This window comes from Pseudorca crassidens, chromosome 4, assembly GCF_039906515.1.
Source record: "Pseudorca crassidens isolate mPseCra1 chromosome 4, mPseCra1.hap1, whole genome shotgun sequence".
Lineage (NCBI taxonomy): Eukaryota > Metazoa > Chordata > Mammalia > Artiodactyla > Delphinidae > Pseudorca > Pseudorca crassidens.
The window spans coordinates 18,700,209-18,720,554 of NC_090299.1; the positions used below are offsets into that span (position 1 = coordinate 18,700,209).

General features: G+C 36.1%; 2 protein-coding genes across 8 annotated transcripts in view; one reads left to right on the forward strand and one right to left on the reverse strand.

The window, feature by feature from the left end:
• Nucleotides 1-6,826, forward strand: part of NUDT6 (nudix hydrolase 6) — a 42,906-nt gene extending 36,080 nt beyond the window's left edge. For all 7 annotated transcript variants that reach the window (XM_067735134.1, XM_067735135.1, XM_067735137.1 and 4 more), the window contains 2 exons: nt 1,939-1,993; nt 6,146-6,826. In XM_067735134.1, the coding sequence (XP_067591235.1) occupies nt 1,939-1,993; nt 6,146-6,543 (453 nt within the window). In that variant the 3' untranslated portion in view covers nt 6,544-6,826. The remainder of the gene's footprint in view (nt 1-1,938; nt 1,994-6,145) is intronic.
• Nucleotides 1,384-20,346, reverse strand: part of FGF2 (fibroblast growth factor 2) — a 60,146-nt gene continuing 41,183 nt past the window's right edge. The window contains exons 2-3 of the mRNA XM_067735140.1: nt 19,386-19,489; nt 1,384-7,201 (exon numbers count right to left, since the gene is read on the reverse strand). Of these exons, the coding sequence (XP_067591241.1) occupies nt 7,016-7,201; nt 19,386-19,489 (290 nt within the window). The 3' untranslated portion in view covers nt 1,384-7,015. The remainder of the gene's footprint in view (nt 7,202-19,385; nt 19,490-20,346) is intronic.

Sequence of the window (20,346 nt, forward strand, 5' to 3'; positions counted from 1 at the left end):
AACTTATATGTATAACTGAATCACTTTGCTGTACACTTGTACACTTTGCTGTACAATTGTACACTTTGCTGTAACACAATATTGTAAATCAACTATACTTCAATAAAAAAAGAAATGGAAAAAAATAAAAATGGGAACAGTAATAGTTTCTTGTGGGGTTACTATAAAGTTTAAATGTGTATAATTATTAAAGCATTTAGCATAGTATCTGGAACATAGTGGACATTCAATATACATTACCTAGTAATATTTATTATTACTTCTTATATTGCTAAACCCAGCTAGTGGGAGTATTCTTTAACGTTAAAAAAAAAAGTGAGAAGACCTACTTGTCCCTCCACTGATCTATCATATCTACAGTATTAACCAGGTTTTTCAAACTTAGGCCTCTCAACCTACCACTTAGAACTAACTGTAAGCTCAAGCTTTTGGGGAGGAGGAAGCTGTTTTAAAATAAGCTCTTTAAACCTAATTGATGCCAGAAAATATCGCAAACTAATCACCAGCATAAAAATAATCTTTCCATACCTAAGGTTTATTAAATAATCAAAATCAAATGTGTGTGAGCTGTTTTCAATCCTTACAGCTAGCATTTTCCCCTTCTAATAAGTTCATATCTCCAAATTTAATCAACAGTTTCCAATTATTTATAATCAGGTCTAGGTAAAGATTTTTAAAAGTTGATTTTGTTTTGGAGGATTTGCCCTATTATATAACATCTTTTGTTAGAAACAATTTATGGTGGTGAAGTTTAATATACTAGCAGACAAAAGACTGCATAGTTTTTGTGGAAACATTGCTTCTGGAACAATTTCAAAATGGAACCCCAAAGACAGTACATTTAATGTTGAGATATTCTTAGAGATATATTTCTACATTTAAAAAGTAAAACATAATATGCTTTATAAATTAATCTCAAGTCTGAGCCAGACACAGAAGGGTGGTAAGCCTCAATTCTGTACCCACATAATCAAGTCTGTGGAAACTCTGGGAACCATGCCACTGGGCTCCAACCTAGCATAGTTGGGAAATGACACATTCTTTAAGAAGCTCTTGCGCAGGAAATGAGTGGGTCACAAAGCACACCAGTAAAGGTCCATAAACTTGTTTTATGAATGAAGAGTATAAGGTATACTGGCTCCAAGCTGCAGTACCTTTATGAGCATGTCATAATTTCTCATTCTTCAGCTTTTATCATGGTGATGGATTGATACAACAGAATCCTAACAGGAAAAAACAATCGTGTCAGCCATAAGAATATTGTCCCATGTCACTTCAGAATTATTTAAAATAAATTTTCCACATTTATCCCCATTCCTAGTCAGATCATCCCACCTGCCCCTCCCCATCAAAAAAAGAAATGTTATACAAAAAGCCACAAACTTAAACTAATCAATTTTATTCACACTTCCCATGAAAAGCAGTTACATTTGTACATAAAATCATTAACACAGAGAATAAGAGAAATCTTAAGATGAACATATCTGATTAGACACAATACAGAAAGTAAATGTGAAAATTAAAAGTAGCATACTTTAGTGATTAAATTTATACTGTATTTTCTACTTATTTATAGCAGCATCAGTAAGATTCCTCTATTTTTTAGTAAACTAGCAGCAAAATTTTTTTAACTACACAAATTCAGTAGATGTTCCCCCCCCACTGTTTCACTCATACAGAATTTATCACATTAACCAAACAAAACCACTTCTAGTTCCTGAAGAAAAAGGTGGGAAAAGGTTTCACAAGTCACCAGTTATCCCTAAAAAGAAGGGAGGCGTGAGGAAGGAAGCTGAAAAAAATTTGCGTGTAATTACCAAAAAATAAATTCTCAACCACCTTGACCAATTATGAGTAAATTTTGTGGCATCTGTGTGTGTTTGTGTATGTTAGTGAATAAAAGGTATGTTAACTTTATTTTCTGATTTTATACTGCAGTTGAAAAATATGTGGAAGTTTCCAGGAGGCCTGTCAGAGCCTGGAGAAGATATTGGTGTGTATATTACATATCTTTAATTGACTTGAAAATGTTGAGGAAATTCATATGTTTACTTTCTTGCTGTAGAGCTGAGAATAAGATTTTAACTTTTCTAATTGGTTTAGGCTAAGTCAGAAAATTTCAGTGAAGTTACTTCAGGGATGATATAAAATTAGCAGCAAAACTTCTAATATTACAACTTATTTCATTGTTATAAATAATACCATTAGGAGCATAACACCTGTTTTTCTGCTTAGGACTGCTTCTAGATTAATTTGCTTGAAAATGAGAAGCTTTGGATGTACATCAGTCAAGTTTAGCATTAGGGTTATTTTGAATATAACTAAAATTGTTGGAATTAAACTATGATAAAACAAATTCTTGAGCATTCTATCACACAAAGATGAAGAGTAACTTTTAAATGAATTGTGAAATAAGAATTATTTATAAAGTCAATTATAGAACAGTGGTGACATAATTCTTCTGTTTATGAAAATTTTATCTACTGTTTATTTTGGATAGTCAGAAAGCCAAAACATAGTAAAATGTCTCATGTGAGAAAGTCTGAAATGAGAGATAACTTCCTAAAACAATTTACTGAGCTCATTATGTCAGGATTTTACAGGAAGGAAAGAATAGAAACTGAGTTTTCCTACCTATTCCTTAAACCATTGGGTCAAGTGCAGTCCCTATCATAATAAATGAACTCATTTCATATCAGTATTATTTGTCTATGACTTTTTCCTCAATATGTATGTCCCCTAGTCTCTTTAGCCATCATTTATATGAAGGCAATGTCCTAAATTATTTTTAAGTATTTTAAATATATATATATACTTGAAACGATTTTTTTTAATGTTCCACAAATTAAAAATGCCCTATACATAGTATAGAATCAACTCCTAATATCCTATAAGTAAATTCACTACATTCAGATATATCCATAGCAAATTTTGTTTTTTTAGGAACTTACTGACCTTTTGCTTAGAGTTTGCTAGGCCTTCTGTTGAAATAAAAAGGATTTTGTAGTGGTGCAAGTGTTGAAAGAGAAGGGCATTTATTCTAGAGCTCCTGATTATCTCACACTATCCTTATGTGATATGACATCATGTGAACTAGTTAAGTTTATGTTTTACATCCTTATCCAGTTGATACCAGGCAAACAGCAGTCTACAGGAGAAGGTTTGTGTAGCTTCCTCTTCTGAGTCTTGCCTTCTCAAATGAATTGACTTTTCTCATTTGAGTTTTTATGGATAGTCTGAGTTTCAGATATATTTAAATGGAGAAACACATTTCCAAGCCAAATGTGTATAATTGTAGGTTTGAGTGTACTCCAGAACACTTCAAGTCCATATTATTAGGAATTCACTACTTTCTTTGTGTGTTTGTGGTTGTCACAACAACCCACCTATTCAGAGATCGTATATACACCTCACTATGTGGAAGTAAGAAAAAAGCAGCAATTGGCATTCACCACACTACCTAGGAGTAGTATAAATTGAAGCTTTGCCTCAGAACTGATAAAACCGTGAAAGCAGCTAGAAATGATAACTGACAGTAGAGATCTGGAAGACTATGTATAGAGAGCATTTCTATTTTGTAACAGTAAAATAATAGATTATTCTTAATGATGAAGCCAGATCATCCAGGAATTATTTAAATTATTTTCTTTAAGCTCTGTTTTTAGGAAAGTATGTAATATACTTTAGGTATACTGCCATCACAAATGTGCAAACATTCATATTGGCTCTTAAGCAGTAAACAGTAGTTAACTGAGAAGCACATTTGTTTGGAATCATTCATTCTTTGATACTACTAGGTAAATGAAGCACTATTGTCCGTAGTGCTTTAAAAAAAAAAACAGCAAAACATTAAGGGGGCGTATACAAAATAGAATGCAATCCTTAGGTTTTCATATAATATAATACCCTAAGAGTACAATACATGTACAAGGTTAAAAATGGAGAAGCTGCCTTCCTGAAAAAAAATCTCATTACCACTGACAGGAAGAGCATCCCTGCATAGCCAAAGGTCTTTAAAGCAGGGGGGTCTGATCAGAGTTCATCAGTGTACCAGAGTCAGAGGGAAACACCAGAAAAACCCATATTCTGCACAGTTTTTCCTTTTATTTCAATCTCATCCTATTAAATATTAGAAAACAGAAATAACAAATATAAATTCCATTTCATTATTGTCCTTTAACTAAACAAAACACTATGACGTTTTTAAACATATCTTTCAACCAGCAAAAATAAAAACAAAACCCTCTTGGTTTTTCCTATGTTCTTCAAACCTATAAAACAGTTATTTCAGTTTAGCTTACAGTACATTAAAATAATAAAGGTACACGAGAATAAAGCACTTTATCTAGATAGAAAAATCTTTAATTTCATGGTAAAATCTTTGGAGAAGAGATTTCAATCTTAAGATGGAACGGGTTCTTCTAGATACAAAAGCGCTTATTTGCCCATTCAGTTTTTAGTCTAGTCAATATCATGGATTCAAATTAAACGGATCACACTACCCAGACAGCGCCAATTTTGAATCAACTGCTGTGGTGACTGCTGAGCAGGGCAGATTTCGCTCACCAGCCCCGTCCTGTGCTTCCATAACCCACCAACAGGCCAGACTCAGGAACTAAATGCCAAACTCTTGATTAGTGTTGCTAAAAGCTAAACAAGACCCCCATGGTCATCTTTCAAAGTGTTTAAAGAATAAAAATAAACATTTAAACAATTTTTAACTCAGATCAGCAAATGACATGTAAAATTTAAGACTACTGCCACAATCTTTAACAAATTTAATAACAAACATGTATACTACTAAAAATTATCTTTCTTATTAAGGCAAGTTTTCCTTTTCTTAACATATAAATTCTTCTTTTATGTTTTCAGTTTAAAAATATAATTTCTAACCATGTTTGACCTAAGGCAAATCTCAATTATAAGGGAAGTCCACATATATTCAAGTATGGCAGACAAACATCTTATATATTAAACACTTTTCCTGTGCATATTTCCAGAGCTGTTTATCAGAAAAAACATCGAGACATTTTTTTTTCTTTCAACGACTTGCTCTTCCTTGCCTATTCCTCACTAGTAGGACTACTAAGAAGACAAATATAACTGACAATTTGGCAAACAAGAAAATGGAGGCATTAAAGGGTAGTTGAACAAAAATTTGTACCTGTGGCAATTGTGAAGCTTCCCAGCAAATAGGCAAGGAAGGCAGCTTTTTTAGGGGCTTCTCATAAAACACTTTGGGAGACAATGACAGAGCATCATAAAATTAGAGAAATCCCATGTAGGAGGTTCATCTGGATATTTAGAAAAAGCAGCCAAAAATAAGTTATTGGCAATAAAAATCCTGTCCCAGAAATTTGCATATTATTGAAAAATCAACCTTATAAAATGTGAAAACCCTAGCTGTATTATAAAATTCTGTAAATTGCAAGTTTTTTGAAAACTTCTGATGAAATGACTGCAGCATTTTGCTGTTGGAAGAATGAATCCAAGTTCTTTGAAATGCAGGGAACAAAGAAAATGCCAAAAAATTAACCATGGTGGGATTCCACTCACAGGATAACTACAAGAGCATAACAAAATGGTTATAAAGGAGTCTGCTCTATGATTTCAGAGGCTTGACAGTCCTAGGAGAGACCAGGGGAGAGTTGAATCATTTCATAGTTCAGTACATTCTGTAGCTGTCCAGTCCAGACTTTTATAAAGAAGAGTGGATCACTTTTTCTCAATTCTGATGTTTATAAATTTAGGCAGTTTTGATGGGTAATCAGGAACAGGATAATAATGAAAAAATACGTAGGAATATTAACTGCAGCTTTGCAACCTATGCTTTCACCTCTGGGGAAATAAAGCAGGAAGAATTTTTTAAAATGTGACTTTCAAAATATATATATAAGTGGGTAAGCCTGCAAGTAGCAGCCAAAGAAATAGTCAGTATTTCAAAAGCTTCTTAGATATACATTGGTAAGAAAATACTTCGGTACTTCAGGATGTCCAGTAAGGCAAAGAGTTTACATTGAAAACTTTATTTTCTTAGGGTAAAGTTGTGCTTTTTGAGCATTTAGAAAATGCTTCTTGAAAATCTTTGATGATTAAATTCCTAAAAATGTGATCCTTACTGATTTGTACATTTTCTTCTATATAGGAGATACAGCAGTTCGAGAAGTTTTTGAAGAGACCGGTATAAAGTCAGAATTCAGGTCCCTCCTGAGTATTCGGCAACAGCACACCCATCCTGGAGCTTTTGGAAAGTCAGATATGTATATTATCTGCCGCCTAAAGCCATATTCATTCACCATAAATTTTTGCCAGCATGAATGCTTAAGGTGTGAGTGGATGGATCTCAGTGACCTAGTCAAGACTGAAAATACAACTCCGATCACCAGCAGAGTTGCTAGGCTGCTGCTGTATGGATACAGAGAAGGGTTTGACAAGATTGATCTGACCATGGAAGAACTTCCAGCAGTTTACACAGGCTTGTTCTATAAAATCTATCACAAGAAACTGCCAGACAGTTATAAAACTATGACAGGCATGGATTAAATTTATATTTACATGATTTTAAAATGTTTTAAGTAAATTGTACCTGTAGATTAATGTGTGCCGTATTATAAGAAGTAGTGGACATTTGGGTTAACTAAATATCTGACTTAAATTTTCTAATGTCTGTGATTTCCATGAAGAAAACTTGTTTGTACGTATGCACATTTTAAAAGCCTCTTTTCAAATGAAGCAAATGTATGAAAAAGATTGTAGCTGTAAGTAAGCTTCACTGGATAAAGGCAAATTCTATATAAAAAGTGGAAGTCTATGCATTTTCCAGGAATTTTTGTTGTTGTTGTTTTACTAAGGCAATGGTTAAATATTTTACTGTTAGATAAAAGGTTATCTGACCAGTTACGTAAACTGAGCAGATAGCTGTATACATTTTCCTTTTCCTTTCATCAACAAATTTCTAAAATATACCTCTTCTTTCATGAGGTATATGAAATGAGATCAGATGCTGCCATTAAGATCAGCTCTTAGCAGACATTGGAAGAAAAAGTATAGCTTTCTGCCCAGGTCCTGTTTTGGGTCCAAGTTTATACTGCCCAGTTCGCTTCAGTGCCACATACCAACTGGAGTATTTCCTTGACCGGTAAGTATTGTAGTTATTAGATTCCAATCGTTCAAAAAAGAAACACTCGTCTGTAACACATTTCTGAAAAACAAAGGAAAAATTAGTAGTTGTTGTCATACTTTTCAGGTTAAATATTTAATGACAGTACACAGTGCTTTGGGTTCAACAGGACGATCAAACTAGTGAGACTCAACAGGCCAAAATCTGACACAATCTGAGTCTGCAGAAAGACACAGGACAGGAACACAGCGTATCAGCAGGACAGTTTCAAGCACATTTCTTCGGAGGAGCAGTCCAAGGACCATTCTCCAGCCCCACGATGGACAGGTCAGGTGCTAGGCAGCAGGAGCACACAGGTGGTGTAGGAACCACACTGGCTCAGACTTGAAACATCCCATGAACATAGATTTCAGTGGTCTCCAAAAGGGACATACATCCAGTAACAAGAAAGACCTAAAAGTGATTAATAGCTCCTGTAGTCGGCTTCTAGAGATAAGAATTTTACTGGATATTTACTTGGCTTTAATGTTTTGACTACTGTTAACTGAAGTTTTAAAAACTGAAATGCAAACTTATCTAGTTTGCTCTTTTTTTTTTTTTTTTGTAACTTACTAAGAAAGTAACTTAAGTGCAAATAAATCACAGGTAGCCTTACAAAGAAGCATACATTGCACGAGGACCCAGCTATACGATACCCAGGACTGTCTCATGAGTTTCAAAGAGATTCAAATGTAATAACAGTGGCACGGATACTCTGTAGCCAATACTTGCTACCTTTGGTGAAATTATTGTGCTTCCTTTGTTAACTGAAGTTAACCTGTTTTACTTTATCTTGTCACTTTTTAGTGCCACCAATAAAAATCTTCCTCTTTCTCTATTCCAGGTTTAAGGTCAGGAGTCGAAAAGTAAAGAGTGAAAGGAAAAGGCATGTAATCATAAAGATAACATGAAAGGTCAGCACTGAGCTTCATGGGCTAATTTCCCAGAAATAGACCTAAACCACATCAGTCAGTTATCCTCAGGACGTTGATATGCTCATTTTTTGGTGTTCAGTCAGCCTACAGGGTGCCCCACCTTGCTAGTTAGCACTCCCTATAATGCTTGGCCAACTGGGATACATACCATGCCAGTAATATTTGCCTTCTCAGCCAGTTGCTAGTATTTTAGAGAAAAGAAATAGTACCAGGGATTAAGTGGATAATATTGATACATTATGGAAACCACAGTTTGTTTGTTTTTTTAAAAAAACAGAGGTTACTTGTACCTTTTTACACAGAGGGGAGAGAAGGAAATTGTGCCTCTGTGCTGAACATTCAGACATGTAAGTTTACTAAACAGCTAATGTGCACTTGAAAACAAACTGCACTTTTTTAATGGGTAGTAGAGCCAAAATTCAGTCTCAATAAAAGCATGCATCTAACATCCCATTTTAAGCAATTTTCAGTTCTCTCCATCCTAAGTTTACAAATCATCTTCATTGGTTGTGATGTCAATAATCCTGTTAAAAACTGATGCAGTGTAATTTTTTTAACCTTTATAAACATATTCACAGAGCTTTTTTCCTATACTCAATGTTTAACTGCTCACCATTTCAAACTTAAGAGAAAAGGAGATCTTCAGAGGACATCACAGAGGAAGTGGGTAAGTAGCTTCTAAAGGCTTACAACAAATTGTACCTTGCCTTCAAGCCTTATTTTATATAGGCCCAGGAGCTGGGAAATCCCTTAATTCATGGTTATTGACTGCTCTCGTGCATATCACTTTATTTAAATACCACAACAATCCTCTGACATAATGTATCACATATACTCATTAACAAATGAGGAATCTAAAACTCAAGGCTCATAGATCAGGAGACTAGGATTGACATATATACACTACTGTGTATAAAACAGATAACTAATGAGAACCGACTGTATAGCACAGGGAGCTCTACTCAGTGCTCTGTGGTGACCTAAATGGGAAGGAAATCCAGAAAAGAGGGGATATATGTATACGTATAGCTGATTCACTTTGCTGCACAGCAAAAACTAATGCAACATTGTAAAGCAACTATACTCCAAAAAAATAAATAGATAAATAAAATCGGGAGAATAAATAAACTCAAGGCTCTTAGTAACTTATTTCAGATTGTGGATACCCTTTGCCCATGTATCCATCTGACACCTTTTCATCAAATTACATTTTCCTTTATTTTCCTTTATTTTTTTTAATTTAAGAATAATTTTGGGATACAGAAAGCACACAGCTCAAATAATGCATTTATTCATTTAACGTAATTTTTTTCTTCTAGGCGCTGGGATACATCAGTGAACAAAACTGAACAAAGATCCCTGCCTTTGTGCTGGTCTGATTCTCACTGGGGGAGACACAAAATAAGCAGTAAGCATAACTGAATAAATTGTATGCTACAATACGATAAATCCTATGGGAAAAAGTAAAACTGAGAGGATAAGCGGGATGGGGGATGGTGTGGGTACAGATTAGGCTGCAGTATTAAATAGCACGGCCACAGTAGGCTCCACTGAGAAAGTGATATTTGAGCAAAAACCCCTGAAGGAGCTGGAGTTAACCCTCCAGATACCAGAGAACAGCATCCCAAGCAGACAGGGAAAAGCCAGTGTAAAATCCCTACAACAGGATCATGCCTGAAGTGTGTGAAGGGCAGCAAGGCCAGTGGAAATGAAGCAGAGGGTTTGAAGGGGAAAGGAAATGAAGTCAGAGAGGTAATGAGATAGGAGATTTATAGGCTATTGTAAGTATTTTGGCTTCTATCCTGAGAAACTGAAAAGCCGTTGTAGACTTCTGAGCATGATCTGACATTTTTCCAGGATTACTCTGGCTGTCAAGATTACTCTGGGCCAAAGGCAGATGCAGATACAGATATTCCATTAGAGGCTTGCTCAGTAACCTAGACAGAGAGGGAGACTCAGACCACGCTGGTAGCAGCAGAGATGGTAAGAGGCTGTCTGCTTCTGGATGTATTCTGAAAGTAGAGTCAACACAGTTTCCTGACACATCAGATGTGCAGTGTAAGATATAGAGGAATCAAGGGTGGCACTAAAGTTTATGTTCTAGATGATGGACTTGCTGAGATGGGGAAAGCTGTGAGGGGGAACAGGTTTTATAGAGAAAGATTAGGAATTCAGTTTTGGACATGTTGAGTTTGAGATAAATATTAGATGTCCTAAAGGAGATAAAGAGTGTTTACTGAGCGCATACTCTGCAAGAGACAAATCACTTAACCTTCTTTCCCTCTTACTAATGCTAATAACCACAGAATTGGAACTTGAAAAGTACTAATTTATTTGGAATGCTGAGAAGTGTTTTAAGTTACAATAATTCCAATCCATATTCTCAATTCTAAAAGGTATGGAATCTAAAAAATGAATGTAGATGTACATGTATGAGAGTAATATAAATCTGTCATGCATCAGCGGTAGGCCACACCTCAAGACTTGCCTGAACATTATCCACATGAACTAGCTTAGCTTATGGTCCTATATAAGGGGCACAATAACCATTTGTTGATACTGGTAACAGTGATGCTAATGATTTTAAAGATGGTGCTGGAAATCTGACCCCTTGTAGGGGCATCTGAATAGGAAAGAATCAAACAGAGTTTGAAAAAGCATAATCAACATTTTAAATAGTTTGATTTGTATTTTGCCTATATATTTAATTTACTTTGAAATTTCAAAAAGAAAGTAAACTGATGTGAGATATTTATACATAATGAAAAACTGACCCTAGGAAATGGTAGGAACCACGTTTCTCACTATTGGAGTGGGTAGTTACAGACAAGCCAGCAGGGAACGCTAAAATGGTTCATGTGATACTGTTGGATTAGGGTTGGATAACATCAGTATGTACTCATTTTTAAATATAGAAATATTTATGGTTAAATATAGATGGTTAAATGTAGAAATATTTATAATTATGTATATATATATATCCAGGTTGGTATATGCCTATATTCCTTGCTCGGTCAGATAAGAGGGCCTGGAAGCAGACACACCTCGGTAGCAACAAGCACGCCCAGATCTTGGTTTCTGATGCCACTTTCTAGTAGAAGGAACCAAGCCTCCTTAGAGAAATGGCTCATTCTGGGCTGGAGTAGGGAATATACAAGATGAGACTGGAGCACTCTTAGAGGACATGAAATAAGGAAGTGCTCAAAAAACCCCACATTGACTGGGGTATGTCAAAGAATACAGGAGCCAAATGAAAAAGCTCCCAAGAGCCAAAGCTGTGAACAACACAGCTGTGAACAACAAAATAATACAGTTTTGGATTATAACCCAAAGTACAAAATAAATATCCATGCATATATACTGATATACATGATTAACTAAATAAAAGAAGTTGTTTCTCATACAAAAGAATTCCAAATAATTTATGCAGATACTTCCTCCTCAAGGAGACGGAGCATAAACCTCCCCCGCCCCGACTCCCATCTCTTAAATGTAGACTGTGTATAGTGACTTTCTTCCAAATACAGTATGGAAAGGGGAAAACAGCAGTAACTTTACAGTGGAGACAAACACTACCTCAGCCAGCTGACCAAGGTTAATATTATTAGTTATAAGCATGTTCCCTGAAACGATACAATGAAAATAGTACTTTACCCCTGTGATCTACCTCCCAAACACTCATAACCCATGTCTAATCATGAGGAAAACATCAGGCAAACTCAAAGACCTTCTAACAAATACTTGACCAGTACTCCTCAAACTGTCAAAGTAATCAAAAAAAGGCAAGTCTAAGGAAATTTCATGATCTAAGGGAGACTACAGAAACATGATGACTAAATGTGGTATCCTGGAACAGAAAAAGGACATGAGGTAAAAATTAAGGAAATATGAATAAAGTATGAACTTCAGCTAATAATGATGTATCAATATTGGTTCATTAGTCATGACAGGTGTACCATACTAATGGAGAAGCTGGGTGTGGAGTATACAGAAACTCTCTGTACTGCATCTTCACAACTTTTCTGTAAACCTATTACTATTCTAAAATCAAAATTTATTTTTAAAAAAACCTGACCTTAGGGCTACAAGTATGACCACAAAAAAAGAATCTCAAGTAACTGAATTTAGTAACTCTAGTTACACTATGAGGGATAAAAGTATCTCATTCATTTCTGTGCTCTACAACATCCAAATACAGATCATTTATTTATATATACATATCCACTTTATTTCACCACACTATAAATGCCAGGTGGGTGGAGATTTTCTTCTGTTGTTTTTCTTCTATTCTATTGCTATATCAGTGCCTGGCACATAGTGATCAATAAATATTTACTAAATTAATGAATAAATGAAACTTTATATAGGTTACAATAAAAATACCATTCAATGGCACTGCAAAATCTAAATAAGAACAAAGGAACTAAGACCAAGGAAAATCCAGCCTAAGTACTGCAATACAGAATATAGTCTAATTTTATGGACTGATTTAGTCCCTGAGGAGACTAAGCCAGTTGGCCCATTGACTATCCTAACAACATCTGCGAGGATCTTTATGAGCCAGGAAACCTGGGTTCCAGTCTTGCCTTGATCCCTGACTATCTTGTATCTTTGAGTGAGCCACTTAACCGCTCTGAACCTTACTTTTCTCATCTGTAAAAGAAGACTGGGTTAGATGATCTTTAAGATCCCTCCCAATCTTTAACAATTTTTAAGCCTTTAAAACAATCTTAAAGCCCTGGCATACTATAAGAAAAGAACCAGAGTAAATTGTCCTCCCCCTGCCGCCCCCCACCATCCCCTGTCCTTATGTATTGGCCTCAGAATTCTCATGCACTGCTAAATGTTAGATTGACCCTTATGCTCACTCCCCCATGCTCTGTTTTTTGGATTGTTTATTCTTTTACAGTACTTTGATTTTGCAGTTTTGGCTTATGAGAGAGTTTGCTCAACATGAGTCCAAGAATGCTTTTGCTTACACAGCTTCTGAGAATTAAAAACAGACATGATGTGTAAGTATCAGTGTTGAGTATTTCAGAACAAACTAAGAAAGACACAAATTGTAAAAAGTTTAAATTTAATCTTAATATTGTAATATATATGTAGCTTATGTAAAATTTTATAAGATTGGATTCTAAAAGAAGCAATAATTCTTATTAAGCAGTAACCTTTGCATTTAATCTAGTATTTTATCTCTTAAAAATGATATTCTTCTTTACTGCATTTTCTGACAAATTTAATCAGTATATATCACCATTCTGTATAAGTGAACCCTCAAAAATCTCTTTAAGTTTCATTTCCCCTCAAGTAAGAAAGTTATTCAATAAGTAAAAAAAATTTTACTTTTACAGTAATTAAATATATATTCTCAGATACGATACATAACTTTTGCATATTTGACTCTTACGGATCAACACAGATCACACACATTCTAATACTTACTGAATTATTTTGTTTAGGTTATCACAATCTGTCGCATAATATAGAAAACAATGTGCAACTTTCTAGCAGCTAAAGACCAGGCAGATTTTTTCATACCAGTGCTAACACTGAGGTTGTTTGGTGATTTAAACTTAAGACTACAGTTAACCTCATTATATGCAATTTTTGAACATAGAAGAAATCATAGATCCTAATATTTGTCCTGGGCTTCTGTTGTTCATAGCAACAAAATTTATTTTGCTATGGAATGGAATATGGAGTCTGTTGTATATTAAAGAACTACTCAACTTCAGCCTCCAAATTTAGGCTTTGGCAGGTAAATACAGTTACTCTGAGTCTTTTTTAATACTCTCAACTGGTAGTAATCAACCTAACCTGACTCTTAGAAACCAAAATGTGTTATTATCCAGCATGCTCTTCTTTCTGAGGGGAAACTATAATGTTTTACAAATCAGTGTAGGAATCGCACACAGGATAAAATGCAGAAGAACCCAGGGATGTGCCGTAACATAGCAGTCTGAAATGGGGTGGGGCCCTGTAGAAGAAGAGTGGGAAGAATTATGCCTTTGGCAAATGCAAGTTCATAAACCCCAGTGTCTCTAGGTAATAAGGAACATCTGCATCCCCAAATGATGGCTACTGGTCACAACACTGGACTTATCCCAAAGTTGTTTTGTTTTTCTTTTTTACATGCCAGTTGTCTCTTCCCATTGTCACCTGAGTGAGGTCCCTGCTGACATCCCCAGCTACCGTGTCTTTCATCATCAGTGATTCGTCTCAACCTGTTAAACAGTGGAACAGATGCTATTAATAGCCAAGGGTCAAGACTTTTAATTTCTTGCCTGAAAGTTGCTATTGTTGACAGCTCAGTGCCTATGGATCTGACTCAGAGGAAAATATGCCACCTCCTGAATCAACACCACCTCCTTGGTTTGGGGGTAAGTGTCCCTTATTTCAGGGATACTTACTTTTTCATCTGAAAATTGACACAGCCCACCCAGACTAATCTGAAAAAGGATTGCTGCTGAAGAGGCAAGGCAGCGAGCCACACAAATTGAATGGTAAGACTAGAGATTGACTCATGACCTTGGCATGGAATAGATCCAGTGACAGGAGCTGGAACAACTGGATCTTGGCTGGTGCCTTTCCTCAAAGAAAACTGATAAATCCTGAATATTCCATTTATGTGTAACAGCTGTGGCAGTGTCCCTGCAGAGTTTGTGATAAATTTCTGAGCATTGCTAAATTAACTCTTACTGTACCAGCTTGAAGGAAATCTGTTGTATCTGGAAGAATTAACACACATCCAAGGGGACAGAAATACATTTAAGACTAAACAGAATGCTGTGACCTTAATCTTGTGAAAGGTCCTGCTTAGCTAAGGAAGAAATTAGAAAACACTGTTTTATTTTATTGTTTTATTTGTTTATTTTATGCTTCTGATGGTACAGAATCAACAGTTTGGGAAGCTTAATGCCTATGTGCAAAGAGAAGAGGTCAGAATTCTCTGAATTCTGACTTGTAGAGAATTCTCTAAGAATGTGAAGACAGCTCAGGTTTTAGGTCTAGTGTCTTAAACTGTCTCCTCTTTTACAGACTCCAGTAGTTTCAAAGACTCACTGTAGAGTAACTTCTCAACATAAATGTCCATTGACATTTATTTACAAAACAGAAACAGACTTACAGACATAGAAAACAAACTTATGGTTACCAAAGGGGGAAGAGCGGGGAGGGATAAATTAGGAGTTTGGAATTAGCAGATACAAACTACTATGTATAAAATAAACAACAAGTCCTAGTGTATATATCACAAGGAACTATATTCAATATCTCGTATAACCTATAATGGAAAAGAATATGAAATATATATATATATATATATTTAAAATTGAATCACTTTGCTGTACACCAGAAACTAACTCAACATAGTAAATCAACTATACTTCAATTTTTTAAAAAAAAAATGTAATAAATAAGGTAGAGTAGCTTCTGTTTTCATCACTTTTGACAATTATTTTTATCATTACAGATGAACCTGTGTTCCAGCCTGTGTTCTCAAGATAAATAACCCCTCCAATGACTATCTTACAGGGCCACCATGATTACCAGATTACTGGATCTTCTAATCTCTTTAAGTGGAAAACCACAGGGTAACAATCTGAAGTCACAAGACAGACATAGCAAAGTCTAGAGCTTTAAAACCATTTTGACTAGTGCCAGTTTGACTAGCGTTGTCCATAGTTGAGACAGAAGCAAATGTTGTATGTATTTACTTTCTTTCCTCTACCACCTTTACTGTCTGACAGTAGCCAAGTCAACACTATTGCAGGAGACAAAGTGATGCACACTGTGTTTTGTTACATCCTGAGGTGAGAAGAGTAGGGTTATCCCCTCTTCTCTCTACAAGGTCAAGGTCATCCAAAATTACCCATTGATTCACTGTCCTGGAAATATTTTAAATGCTATTTCAGTAGATTCCCAAAGTATTACATCATCCCTTGAGATGACAACAGGCTGGTAGAAAAAAAAAAAACAGTGGAAGAAGTGAAAGTTCCAAGTAGTCAGCCTTTCATAGCTATGTTTTTTTTGCCTAGGAAACCTCATCCATTTCCCCTGCTTTAGCCGCCGCATATATGCTTATGACGCCCAAATCTATTATCGACACAACACCTCTCCTCTAAACTCCAGACCCCAACTCCAACTATGTAGTGAACATCTTCACCTGAATTTCTTAGGCACCTCAAACTAGATAAGACCAAATAAATGTGAGCCTGTCTTACCTTTTCCCAGAACTTGCTCTTTTCCTCTTCCCCTTTCTCATCTACCTCCTCATCCAAACTAGAAACCTGGATGTCATCTTTGACTCTTTCCTCGACTCTACTCGTAACTCGGGTCAGCCTCAGTGCTCACACTTTACTCCATCCTCTTCATCCTGTCACTGCCAGGTTCTGATCATCACTTGCTTGGACTATTCCCATGGCCTTCTAACTGGCCTGTCTCCACCAGCCTTGGACCCCTCAAATCCGTCCTCTGCGCTGCTGCCAGAGAGCTCTTTCTTGAATTCAAATCTCATGTGTCTCTTAAAACGCTTTATGGCTTCCCACTGCCGAGAGCAGCATGGTGCTATCAGGTACTTCAGCGGGCAGTTTACCTGCTTCTCCGGCCTCATCTTTTCCCCTCTACCTTCTGTTGCCTTTGCACCTTACACTCCAGCAGGAGTGAATTGTAATTCTGGAGAAACCCCTAGTAAGCCTTCCGCATCCATGCCTGTGCCATGTCCTAGAATTATCTATATCCTGATCTCCATTCCTCTGTTCCCGAACTGCCTGATAAACTCCTTCCTCTACATTATGTCAAATCCTCTTGGTAGGTCATTTTTGCCAATCTAGACAAGTTTAATCGCTCCTTCCTTTATTTCTATGCATACATGCAGCATATAGAAGAACACACCGAAGCCACCCCTTACACATTATTACGAATACTTATTTACACTTCTGCCTCCCCAGATTGTCACTTATTAAAGGCACAGGCCATTTTGTATTCAGTTTTATAACCCTAATGCCTAGCATGGTATCTAGTATACTGTACACTCAAAAAATACTAGCTATTGAAGAGGATTCTAAAATTTATTCAGTTACATAAAAAGAGCACCACTACACTGAGACTTATTTATCCTACAAAATCAAAACTACCAAGAGGTATCACCTCACACCAGTCAGAATGGCCATCATCAAAAAATCTTCAAACAATAAATGCTGGAGAGGGTGTGGAGAAAAGGGAACCCTCTTGCACTGTTGGTTGGAATGTAAATTGGTACAGCCACTATGGCGAACAGTATGGAGGTTCCTTAAGAAACAAAACAATAGAGCTACCATATGATCCAGCAATCCCACTCCTGGGTATATATCCGGAGAAAACGGTAATTTGAAAAGATACATGCACTGCAGTGTTCACTGCAGCACTATTTACAATAGCCATGACATGGAGGCAACCTAAATGACCAGCGACAGGAATGGGTAAAGAAGATGTAAATATATACACAATGGACTATTACTCAGCCATAAAAACGAATGAAATAATGCCATTTGCAACAACATGGATGGACACAAATTATATACTAAGTGAAGACAGAGAAAGACAAATATATGGTATCACTTATATGTGGAATCTAAAAAAATGGTACAAATGAACTTATTTACAGAACAGAAATAGAGTCACAGATGTAAAACACAAACATAGTTATCGGGGGGAAAAGGGGAGGGATAAACTGGGACACTGGGGTTGACATATACACACTACTATGTATAAAATAGATAACTAATAAGGGCCTACTGTATAGCACAGGGAACTCAATACTCTGTAATGACCTATATGGGAAAAGAGTCTAAAAACGAGTGGATGTATGTATAACTGATTCACTTTGCTGTACAGCAGAAACTAGCACAACATAAATCAACTACACGCCAATAAAAAATTAATTAAAAAGAAATCCAAAGATCTTCACTCAGAAAAAAATTCAAAAACTAAGCTCAAAACACCACAACTGCTCAGTACTATTAGATCCATTCTGTGGGGAAAGCTATAAAGTGCTATACAACTGGCTACTGGTATTGGTATTATGGCTGTGGTTTGTATATACACGCACTTTTAGGTACATGTCTTATCTACTCCCCCAATGAGACAGAAGTACAATCTGTGTCTTTCATACTGATCTGCTTCCCTGCGTCATTCCCCACACAGTGTCTGCTCAACAGACATACAATCCCGGTTATAATAATAATGGTGAAGTGGACAAGGAGCCTGTATTAATGGAAAGAATACTAGCCAGCAGCAAGGACCCTGGAGTAGTGTGATAAAAAGTAAAAAAAAAAAAGAGAAGTCCCTGCCCTTAATGAGCTTATATATAAATGAGAAGTAACATGAGGAAGTAACAATTTTGAGGACCTATTATGTATAAGACCCTGATTTTGGCACGATATAAATTATTCAGTCCACACAAAAACTCTGAGATACAATCATTATTGTCTCTATTTTATAGTACTCTAAATGGCAAGTGTTTCTATGTCATATTTGAAATAAGCTTAAAAACTCATACTCAAAATTTTATATGTCCATCCCAGTGATCTTCAGACAAATGCACAATATAAAGATTTTTTTTAAACTATAGTTTTAGGGACTTCCCTGGTGGTGTAGTGGTTAAGAATCCGCCTGCCAATGCAGGGGACACGGGTTTGAGCCCTGGTCCAGGAAGATCCCACATGCCGTGGAGCAACTAAGCCTGTGCATCACAACTACTGAACCTGCGCTCTAGAGCCACAACTGCTGAGCCTGCGTGCCATAACTACTGAAGCCCGTGCTCCACAACAGGGAAGCCACCGCAATGAGAAGCCTGCACGTTGCAATGAAGAGTAGCCCCTGCTCGCCGCAACTAGAGCAAGCCTGTGCAGCAGCGAAGACCCAATGCGTCCAAAAGTAAATAAATAAATTTATTAAAAATATAATTTAAAAATAAGACTATAGTTTAATAGCTTTGCAGCAAAGGCAGTAAAATGCAGTGAATTAGAGTTCCTGCTCTAGAGTCAAGACTGCCTGGCATGCCCTCCTGGCGTGCCATCCAGGCTCTGCCTCATATGACCTGTGTTTTCTTGGTTACTTTATTACTCCCTCAGAACTTCAGTTTTTGCCTCTGTGAAATAGAGTATAATACTCTATTTTATAGGATGAATGTGAAGATTAAATGATATACCTGTAAAACCCTTAATAAAGATTTAATAATACCAATACTAGTAAATTCATAGCAATAAAAGCTAAATTTAAAAAAAAGTACAAAAAGAGAAAACATTACTTACAGAAGCCAGTAATCTTCCATCTTCCTTCATAGCAAGGTAACGGTTCGCACACACTCCTTTGATAGACACAACCCCTCTCTCTTCTGCTTGAAGTTGTAGTTTGACTATAAGTAATGGAGAAAAAATTACCTTTGTAGCATCATAGAAAAAAGAGGCATCTACACGTTTATACAACATGCAGGGTAAAGACAAGAGGCACTTGTGCATCCAGCCAAGGAGCTGGGGGACAGGGGCCAGATGTCAATTAAATTCTGTTAGAATGAGAGGCAGACCCACTAAAGTATGAATGCCTCTTGACTCCCTTCTTAATCCAGTGTCAGTGAGCGGATAAGTGACAGATGGAGAATTTTTTTCCCTTCATGTGTAATTAGCCTCCACTTGGCCCTGTTAACTACTTAGATTTTTTTTTAATGAACATTTTAAGAGTACATAAATATATAAACTACTTATGAGAATTTCCACACTACTGCCTAACTTTAAACTCTTTAAAAGTTATTTTAACCAATTCTTCACAAATAAGATATAATTGCTCACCATTATCTTTTGGTTTGTATTTCCTTGAGTTTCCTCACATTTCTAGCTTCCCCTTCAGTACAATACCAAATGCATTTATCTTTCTTTATGGAGGGATTGTGATGTATAGTTTTTTTTTTTTTTGCAAATATCTATTGGGAAAACAAAATGTTTATGCTTAATTTGCTTATCGTGTGATGAAAGATTTTCAGAATGTAAGATCCTGAAGAGGATGACCTATGTGTTACACTACATTATCAATATTAAGCAGACTCTTGAAAAACAAAAAAATAGATATTACATGATGATGATAATGCCATAGGGACAAATAATCATCTAATTAATTCAGTTAAAATTAAGTTCAAAATTTGTTTTGCTATTCAGAAGCAGCATTCTCCTGCCTAGAACAGCATTCCCCAAAATGTATTTTGGCTAACAGAAATTACTT